Source organism: Dermacentor albipictus, chromosome 1 (assembly GCF_038994185.2).
Source record: "Dermacentor albipictus isolate Rhodes 1998 colony chromosome 1, USDA_Dalb.pri_finalv2, whole genome shotgun sequence".
Lineage (NCBI taxonomy): Eukaryota > Metazoa > Arthropoda > Arachnida > Ixodida > Ixodidae > Dermacentor > Dermacentor albipictus.
In genome coordinates this window covers 323,568,580-323,578,966 of record NC_091821.1, presented here as the reverse complement: position 1 = coordinate 323,578,966, position 10,387 = coordinate 323,568,580, and the positions used below count along the sequence as shown (strand labels likewise).

Here is a 10,387-nt window from a genome sequence, read left to right as displayed (position 1 = left end):
CAGCGGAGAGCTCACATTTTCCGAGAACACGTCTCTTTCCTGTAGCCATCGAGTTTTTATTATGCCGCGTCTCTGATGCAATAAACTGCAGCAACAGCCCATAGATATCGTGATTTCAAGTTAACACAGCCCACCTGTCCTGTCATAGTGCCTTATCGCTATCAGGCACTATTGCCAGATAAATGTAGCAATAGGCAGGGCATTGCTATCAGGCCACCCAAGATGAGAGGAAACTTTGACTCTGGCTCTTTCTAAACATTTCTGCAGGAATATATCACAAGGCATTGCATTCACTTAACAAAGGTGTTGCAGGACCCCTTTAACCTTGCAATGCACAATGTACCATACATGCTACACTTGATCCTCACAGCTCAAAATCACACAGCCCATCGCATAAATTATAGTAGATTTTGTGTGTTGGCGCAAGTTCTCAGTTTAATGACAGAGACTTAACATGAATAACATTTCACTTTCTTTTTTTGAACCAATGTAATTTTCAAAGCTATAAAGGTGAACAAGTTCTTCGAATTTTCCTTGTCTTGGAGCTGTTAGGGGATTATGGTTAATGTGCTGTGAAAATTGTAGGGTACTTGAACTTTGTAGGGTAACAGCACATTCAACTTTCGGGAAAGAAACTTTGGTACAAGCACATTACCAGTAGGGACTATACAGGTATGCTGCGTATGCAGCTGTAAGAAAAACTGAACAAATCAGTTGTGAGGGAGTGTTTCTGCCTTGGTATGTTTATGCAAAAACAAAGACAACTGCTGACCTTGATTGGAAATCGGATAAGCCACTTTATACTGGGCAACATTGTAGCTTTATTAATGCTCGCCTACTCACCCTGAAAATGATTATGGTGCCACAAAACATGAGAAAATGTGTCAATATTGCCTTTACTGCATCAGAAAAGCAAAACAAAGCTTTTGGTGCTTTTCACCTCCAAATCAGTCTCTGGGAAAGATGCTGTGGCACAATTTGATGCAGTAATTGGTAAATGGGAGATTGCTGCTATTTGCCCAATTTATTTAACTCTGAAAAAGCGCACACCTTGTTCATAACTTGCCGAGTCTCAGTTATCCGATAGTTTTTTTTCCACTTGATATTTACTGTATTTTTAATCTTGAAAATATTATGCAGTGTTACATGTGTTGCTATGAGTGACTGCATGGCATTTTGCTGCACAGCGTGGGTAGCTGAAGCAATTTCCTAGCATGTTCAGCGCATATAGCAGCACCTTGGCTGTCACAGTACTGTTCACAGTGAGTTTCTTACTTTGATGTTTATAAAGAGGGTTAAAAAAAAAAGAACAAAGTTTACAAGCATGATGCAGCGCACTTGGTTTGAATTTCACAAGTTGACTGCATATGCAGTTTCTCTTTTAAACAGTACACCGAAGTAGACCTAGTGCTTGCATTTATTAATTTATACACCCAGCAATCCAAATCATACTTTGCAGGTTACCAAAAATATTGAATAATGAGGGAAAGGCAGAATATATGTTGCTGCGAAACACACAATCTTGGGCACAAAACTGGGGTAGGAAAAAAAAAAATCAAGGCAGAGGAAGCTAGAGATGGGGTGGAGGTATGCACGAGAGAAACTAGTCTTTCATGGCATGGACACTGAAAAGCGGCACGGAAGAAACAGCAGAATATAATTCCCGTGACGGCAGGAGATGGCCTGGGGAGGTTCCGAGAAAAAACTTAAGGCACTTGGACTGACAGAAAATGCGCTGAGAGAGAGAGTAAGGTCTCTTGTACGCCCAGTGCGGTCATCGCAAAAATATATCCTCCAATAATAACATGCCCACCAAGCTCTCTCCCTCAATCCCTCTGCAGACAACAGAAGTAGTTAAGCGCCCAAAAATCTCGGCCTCCCTTGCCTGTACCCACCTGCACTGTGCTCGTGCAGCTACGATCAACTTGCCCATTATAGGCGAGCTTGCTGCCCTTATCAGCACTGAATCCCCCTCCCTCTTTCAATGTCAGAAAAGGCATAAGGGGAAAAAGAATTGGGGGGGGGGGGGGGCAGGAAGAGAAGAGTAAGGTCGCTATTTACAAACAATGTGAACATTTCATTCGTCAGTTACCTTCCTCCCATCTAGGCTTCAATGGAGGAGAGTCCAAACGAACAAATACATTTTGCCTTTAGGGCCATCAGCCAAAACAATTTCTTTTTATGTCACACACAAATAAAAAAAAAGAATCATATAAAGGCCCTAATGGCTGTCTTCTGCCTTTCCCAAACTCTGTCCTGACTAGGCCCTTTCAAACTTCAAGAACACCATCTCCCATAGTAAGAAAAAAAAAGAGGAGAAAGCAAGACCATTCAAACATTGAAATCAAATGAGCACAACAAACACTTGAGACATCGGAGGGGAGGGAAAATAAAATCAGTTGATGAAATTTTGCAACAACATGTGTTGCTGCACTCGGCACACCAAAATGAGAGAGAACATTACTTCTATTAAAAAGAAATCTGCAGTATGCTTGCTTTACTTGTTTGTGGACCTCCTCACAAATTTAAGGTGAGAGAAACACACATTCATACCTGCAAGAAAAAGAAAAACAGCAATAGGGAGGAATAGAGAGAAAAAAGGAAAAGCCGAGCCCGTCTACTGTCACAGGATCAGAGGGCTGGCTGACAGTGCATGTGCAAGCTTCCCAAGGCAACCAGCTGACAGAGCGCGCTCCACTCATTCTGAGAATTGCAATGCACACATTCAACACTAGTCCTTACTCAGACCCTAGTCTCATGACACGCTGAATTCTGTATGTGCAAACTTGTCACGCTAAGCTGTAGCAAAATCAAAAACCTACATGGCAGGCTTTTTTTTTTTCATTTTCTTTAGCTGGTCTTTTTTTTGCTTTTAATTTTCATGGCAGGCTTTAGTGCTTTAGTGACCTGCAACATTGGGCGACATGGTGCAAGCTAAACATGCACTGCGACACCAGCCGTGGCAACATCGTGTTACAGAGAACTTGGGAAGCTGACAGTTTTATACAAAAAGACCAAAAATAATGGGCGCGGTACCGTGCACCAAGGTTGCCAGTAAACACATCTTTGACAACAGAAATCTCCCAGGGACAAGCTCACACAGAGACGGAAGACCGCCAGGAAAGAAACAGGAAGCATGTGAAATGCACTCAATGGGCAGTCCGCCTCAAAGGTGCAACACAGCCCGCTTAGCTGTGTCAGCATGCACCCCCAGAGTTTGGAACATCTAGGTGCATCTGGATGTTGTTCGTAACAATTGGCTTTCGGAGATTATACAAACACAGACAATAACATATAAAGAAGTAGTAGAAAAAAAATAATAATAAAAAAGCTATCCACTCCTTTGTTTTGAATGGTAGTAACACTCCTACAAGAACAGAGCTGGAGAACACCAATGGCCAGCTTGCCATCATTTCGGGTCTCTTCTGTGATCACAAAAAAAGAAAGAAAAAAAAAATGCCCGGTGAGGGCAGGGCAGGCCTCTTCTATAAAGTGCTAGTGCTGTGTGTCACCACTGCAGCCCTGCCCTGGGCAGCCCCTTTGAGAAATCAGCTGTGGCCTCGGACAGCACAGTCCTTCGCTGAACGGCCACTGCCGGGCACGCGTCAAGTCTTGTAGCACGTATGTTGTTGTCTTAGTGGTTGCGGCAGAGCCCGTGTCAGGTGGGTGGAAGGTGTTGTGGTCTGTCACCTGCCACCCTTGCATATTGGCCAGCAGCAAGCAAGGCCGTTTGTGCCTTCCTCTTGGGAAAGCCTGGTGGTGCTGCCACCCACGGCTTCCAAGCACACCATTAGCAACATTTTGCAACAGGAACAAAAGTGTTTTTCCCCTGCGGACACGGAAAGTCTCAGCGAGGAGCAATGTTCTGGCATCCGGGCCGACCAGGCGGTTACAGGCAGGAGGTGGCCAGGTGCGTGCACGCAATGTGAATGGAGAGACAAGAGTCGATAAACCAACAAATACTGTCGTCACTAGCACAGCACAAGACCCCTCCGGGGTCACCACCTCCTGCTGGGGCCGTTTTGGCAAAAGATGTCCTCGGCACCTCTCATGGCTGGGACAAGCATTATTGTGGCAGCGTTGGCCACCTCAAGTGCTGCACAGTAGGGTCAGGCCTTTAGTGGGCATCTTCACTGGGCGGGCTGCGGTGCCTGTGAGAGCCAGCGGCCGAGGATCGGCGGTCGCGCGAGTGGGCACGTGGCTCCATCCTCCGGCCAGGGCCCCTCTGTGGCTGACCCACAGCTGCCTGCTCTGGTCGCTGGCCATGACCTGCAGAGAATGGTCAGGGCTGTTGGTTAACCCTTTTTCTTGGATTGATTAGCCAATTTATAATATCTTAGAGGCACAGCTTTCCTTCAACAAACTAAAGATATTCACCAAGAACTTGCATGTGGCATTGCAAGAGATGCACTTTTCGATCCCAAATGGGATCATAACTGATGACTACAGCATTATCACAGAAGTGCTGACTGGATAGTTCACACAAAGGAGCGACTCCTTTCACCTCTGCGAGGAGACTGCACCACATGCCGAACTTTGTCATGCAGAATAAAGCCCCTCCTTACCCCTTTAAGCTTAACACAGGACTACGGAACCCAGATCCAAGAAGGTGTCAAGTTGGAGCGGCTGCTAGTGCCTTCAGTGCTATGGGTTAGTTGCAGCATGCGACCTTGGTGCTCACTAAAAAACAAGGAAAGGTTTGCAAAAACTGGTCCAATGCTAATGCTCTCCCCTGCATGTATACAGTTTTACTTTTTGGAACTGACTATAGTGAGGGGGCCCTTCACCATAGCCAGAACACTATATTGACAGGTAACAATAGCTGACCCAGAACCTTTGTAATAGCGAACTCTTCAGTCTGGTTTCACAGGGCCACAAAAAAGTATCGGGATTGCAATTTTGGGGTTGTGAGTTCAAATCTTGAGGATTTTTTTTTTTTAAGAGGTTGGCACACTATTCTTTTTTCATTTGACATTGGCTGTACTTGTTCTTTTGCGCTATGCTTCACCCCCAAGCCTGACAAGGAAGGCTCCTGCCAAGGGGAGTGAAGCGACCTGTAGCTCAGAGGGAGTGGGGTAGAGGCCTTAGGCAGATGCCGCTTTAGCGGCCGCAGACCAATGAATAATGACGCATTGTTACATTGTTACTGTGTGCCCCAGCAAAATGCCGCACAGATGGCTCCTGTGGGGCAGCTTATGCTTCATCTACGTAAGAGCATGGTTGCGTCGACGCTTCTAGCAACGCGACTCCTGCTCCACCGGCGCAAGAATTTGTCGTGACGAGTGCGCTTGGTGTCTTGTGTTCCTCAACAGCGGCTTCCCCATCCTCTCTTTCATCTGCCTCGGACAGTGCGATCGCATCGTCCGCTGTGCACTTGAAAACGTTTCCTGACTTGTGAGGAGAAAGAGATGGTGGAGAAAAAATGCGCTGCTGTGCAACGAGGACTTGGCACTATGTCAGTGACAGGGCGAAAATTTCAAGCAATGGAGCACGGTCCTGAATCTGCCACCGCTACAAGTGAAGGCGAAAAATTTATCCTTGTGCAAATGGATGCCCTAGGCGACCTGCTATGCGGGACCCCATGCCAGCGGTGCTTCGCGAAGGTTCAAGGAGGCACCCAACTTGGACTTGCAACAAAGCTTGAGCTGCTATGTTTACATTGTGGAGTAGTTGCAAGCTCGCAGAGTTCTGCTCGTCAGGATGACCCAATGGCCTTTGACGTGCATATAAGAGCCATTGCGGCACCAAAACAGATGGGGAAGGGACAAACAGCCCTCAATGACTTTTGGGCAGCGATGAACGTGTCCCATCGAGGCCTGCATCATAAGACTTCAAAAGCACTTGAAGAAATTCAGGGAATCGCAGACACAGTGCATAGACAAGTTCTATGCAAAATCTCCTTCTGCTGTGAAAACCACCTACAGGGAAATGGATCCATATTTCAGCAGGGATATCACAGTGAACTTTGATGAAACATGGCACAAGCATTGAATATCGTACGGGCCTCATCTTGGACGCTATTGTTTTATCAAACTATTGCCTTGGTTGCCAAGTGGGACCAAAGCCGGGAGGGCCAGGCTACGCAAGCTGGTAGGAGGATGGAGGTTGAGGCAGCCGTCATCCTTTTCTCACATTCAATACCAAGGTACAACCTCCGTTACACAACGCTCGTGTCTGACGGACATAGTGCCACCTTCTCTGCCCTTGTGAAAGAAAATGTTTATGGACTGGTCCCCATTTCAAAAGAGGAATGCCTGAACTACGCCCAGAAGAGAATGGGGACAGCACTGCACAACCTTGTGCAGAAAAGTGACGAGGCAGGTTGACAAAGGCCCTCATCGACAAGTTGACCGACTATTATGGCTGGGCCCTACGGAACAAATGCAACGATGTGGCTGCAATGCAGCGTGCAGTGATGGCATCGTACCACCACATGACATCGACAGACGAGGATCCTCACCACGACTTGTGCCCTGAGAGTACAGACTCGTGGTGTGATAATGCCAGCAAGAGTGATGGTGTGCCACCTCCAAAGCATCGATACAATCTTTCAGGCTATGTTGCAGAAGCAGTGCTACCTGTTTATGAGCGCCTCTCACAAGCTTAGTAATTTAAAACATAGCGCAAGGCAATGAGCAGCTCGTAAGCAGGCGGCTGTTGAGGCGGACGGAACAAGGGGCGACAACGATGCGAGTGTGGTGGGTGCGGCATCGACGGGAGCAGCTGCCGCCATCACCTGCAGGATTTCAACACGCTGCTCCGGCCAATCAGCGCTCGCGGGAAAAGGCCCGTATCGCCCGCACTGGGACGATGCTATCATGAGAAGCACCAGCAGCAGGGAGCGAATGCTTCGTCTGCCTCGCGCTGCAACGGGTCACCAAAACTCGAGATGATGCAACCTTAAATACTAAACACACGGGAAGACATTTTACATGCCACGCCGTCTCAGCGCACCCATACACACGCTGCAGGTTACCTCTAACGCAGTGTACGCCGCTGCGTATGCGCTCGCTGCACTTACAGCCATGGCGGAGATGCGCAGTGGATATCGCAACACGTGCCATGTCGCACCATGCGCGCTTTGAGAAGTGCATTTTCAAGCAGCCACTTGCAATTCAACCATGTGACCATCTGCATCTGCAGACGTTTTGATTTATTGTGCCGGCATTACTTTTATGCGGAAGCAAATTTCATTACATTGAAATCGCATACAAGAACACTTCTCTCTATTCAGGTTCTAATTACATGGCGTTCTATGGCCAAGAGGTTATGAAAGTTAGATACTTCGTTATATCGAGTTTTAACTGTCTATGCTACTCATTAATCACCAATTTATCTGAAGAAAAATTTTGTTGCAGTAGGCCTTTAACCTTATGCTAGGAGAATGCCAGCAAACTTTAGAGCAGGAAAAAATCGAGAGGCAGACATAGACAAAGAGACAGGAAGGTGGCTGGACTAACAACTTGAGTTGTTAGTCCAGCCACCTTCCTGTCTCTTTGTCTATGTCTGCCTCTCGATTTTTTCCTGCTCTAAAGTTTGCTGGCATTCTCCTAGCATAACCATGTACCAACTAGCCCAACAAGCCACTCTCATGAGGCCTTTAACCCTTTCGCTGTCACGGACGTACCGGTACGTCATCGCACTCCCCCCCCCACAGTGTCACTGACGTACCGGTACGTTCTCTACCGTACGTTCAAAATTTCGTGCCAGAGCGCAAAGCTGGGGCTCCTGGATTGGCCACGCTATCTGTTGACTCTTTCTACAAGTTCGTATACTCGCCCCGACCTGTGTTACTCCATGTATTGAAGAGTACGGCGGGACTGCCACTCCCCACTTTCTCTTTGCTGAGTGGCGCGGTGGCTCCGTGTTCGCTGTATCATGCGTCGTGCGCGTGTGGTTATGGGTTCAAGGGTTGTTCTGCCATCTCCGCTGGTTTGAAGGTTTTTATTTTTCTTCTGTTGGTGTGTCTGCTACGGCGCGTCAAGTTCAGGCGCACGTGCCAGTGCCGTTGCCTCTCCGAAAAGAGTGACTCGTTGCTGCTTTCGCTCTCTCGCCGCACCCTCGCTTCCGACTTGCAGCAGTAAACGTAAAGCCCTTCGAACTTTGTTTGGCTTTTTTCCATCTCTCTCTGTCATCTTGATCACGCAACGTCCCATTTATCTCCGATGTGCGGGCGACTGAAAGCGCATCCTCCCTGCGCGCGGTTACTTTCGGATGGCTCAGCGCGCGGGACCTTCGTCTGCTCATTGGAGCGGTGGCTCAATTCCCATTCAGAATACGAGCCTAGCTCGGATTCAGTCTCGGACAGAGTCGCATGCGAGGAAGAGGGTTCCGCATCGTCAGATTCGGATGTTGAAGGAATTTTATAGTCAGGCTGATGATGATGATGGTGTTTACTAACAACAGCTGCAGAACACTGAAATGTGCATATTGCATTGACTATGTTATTTGTATACCAATCATAATCAAAAATAAATTGCTATGTGCCTGTTATGCTCGTTCCCTGAAACCAAGCCGACACTGGGGGTGCGTCACGGCCAGAAAGGTCCGACAGCGAAAGGGTTAACTAGTCGCAACACTGGAACTAATGTGGCCTGCAAATGAAAGGCAGCTGCAAGGTGCCCACCTGAGTTTCGAAGGCCCGGCTTTGTGCCCTCCTTGGGCTGCTCTGGTGTGGCTTGCGTGGCTGCTCGGCTTTTGGCCATAGCTGCCACCTCCGAATAGGTCAGCTTGCGACCTCCTTCTTCGGCAGCTGCTGCTGCCTTCTGTGGTACCTGCAAGGGGAATTCATTTAGAATCGATGGAGCTGATGGTCTACACCCGAGAGCCATCAAAGAATCCGAGAGAAGAGAAAGGGCCTCAACCAGCCGATACTCTAAACCAATTTCCTATCAGATGTGCATTATGTACAGAATGCCAACATGGTCTTCTTTACTAGGTACCGCAGAACTTTGCCCAACAGGAAATGGTTCTCTCCATGTACGATGATACAGAGGCACAGGTGGGACATCAGCAGAACTGTACTACACGGTCATCAAGAGGGTGGGAGTTTATTCGTCTAGATAATGGCACATTCAGACTGGTGACTGACACCAACTATGTCAACATAAACATAGCCAAGCACGAGCTGCCTGTCTCCCCAATGAAATCTCTTGCAATCATGCATTTTCCGAATCATTAAAGTCTTAATTTTTAATTGTTGCTATATTGAAAAGGTTCCCATGAAATTTACCTTGCATTATAACGCATCCCCAAACTTTGCTTGCGTTTTGGGCAAAAAAGCATGTTCATTACGCAAAGATACAGTGCAGTCCACTTATAAAAATATACCGTAAAAACCGGAATATAGGTCGAACTTTTTTTCAAAAAACCATCGCGAAAAGTCGACCTTCGACTTATATACCGGACATTGGCGGAAAAAACTACGGAAGTCTTGCCACAATCGGCGGATAAAGTAAACAGCCGCCTTCGCCATCGCCATCATCAGCAGCACGGCGTTGGTTCTTTTAGTTCTTTATTCTATGGCGTGGTGACATTGTGGCACCGGCATTTTGCGTTTCCACTGTTGCAAAGTTATATTAATTAAAGGCTGCATTTTCATTTTGTTTCAAAATGAGCGGAAGCCGACGTCGATTCACCGTCGCCTTCAAGAAAAAGGCGATTGAGTACGCGGAAGCCCACGGCAACCTGGCGGCACAGCGCGGACTTGGAGTATCCGAAAATAGCATTCAGTTGTGGCGGAGGTAAAAGCAACGTATTACAACTTGCAGCAACCAAAAGAAAACGTCATTTCGTGGCCGGATCGCAGCGGACTGCAGAACTGGAAGGCAAGGTTGCGGAGTCCGTCCGAGAGCTGCGTGCAAGATCGCTGCCTGTTGTCGAATGCATTCGTTTGAAAGCGGTAGAGATCGCACGCGCCTATGGACTGGACAGCGAGAAGCACTCGTCATCCGACTCTGTTCAAACGTGTTGCTCTGATTCGGAATAGCGCTTGCGGACTTCGTGCCCTTCTGTGTACTGTACACCCGACAAATTTTTAACAGTATCGCGCGACCGTCGACCCGCGTGTTTGTCAGCACCTTTTATCATCACGGCACAGAGCGGCGAAATAGCGAAAGTAAGGGCATGTGTACACATGCGCGTATCTCGTTTGTTTCGCTGCTCAGCGCCGTTAATACGGTGTTGACAAGCACGCGGGTCGATGGTCGCGCGATACCGCTAAAAACTTGGCCAGGTGCACATGCGAGCAGCATTTAAATAAGTACTTTCATCATTGTGCAACCCGCTGAGTCGCATTTGTTTATAGGTAAGGGTGTCATGTCTTTCGGTACTTTTGCCACTGAAAAAGATTTTTTTCATTTTTAGAATTTGTTAGTTGGGGGATCGA

The 10,387-nt window shown here is 47.5% G+C and overlaps 1 protein-coding gene across 8 annotated transcripts in view; it reads right to left on the bottom strand.

Moving 5' to 3' along the window:
• Positions 1 to 1,399: 1,399 nt before the first annotated feature.
• The window catches only part of Larp4B (La-related protein 4B), a 95,956-nt gene continuing 86,968 nt past the window's right edge, over positions 1,400 to 10,387 (bottom strand). For all 8 annotated transcript variants that reach the window (XM_065453217.2, XM_065453219.2, XM_065453218.2 and 5 more), the window contains 2 exons: positions 8,627 to 8,774; positions 1,400 to 4,269 (listed from right to left, as the gene is read on the bottom strand). In XM_065453217.2, the coding sequence (XP_065309289.2) occupies positions 4,118 to 4,269; positions 8,627 to 8,774 (300 nt within the window). In that variant the 3' untranslated portion in view covers positions 1,400 to 4,117. The remainder of the gene's footprint in view (positions 4,270 to 8,626; positions 8,775 to 10,387) is intronic.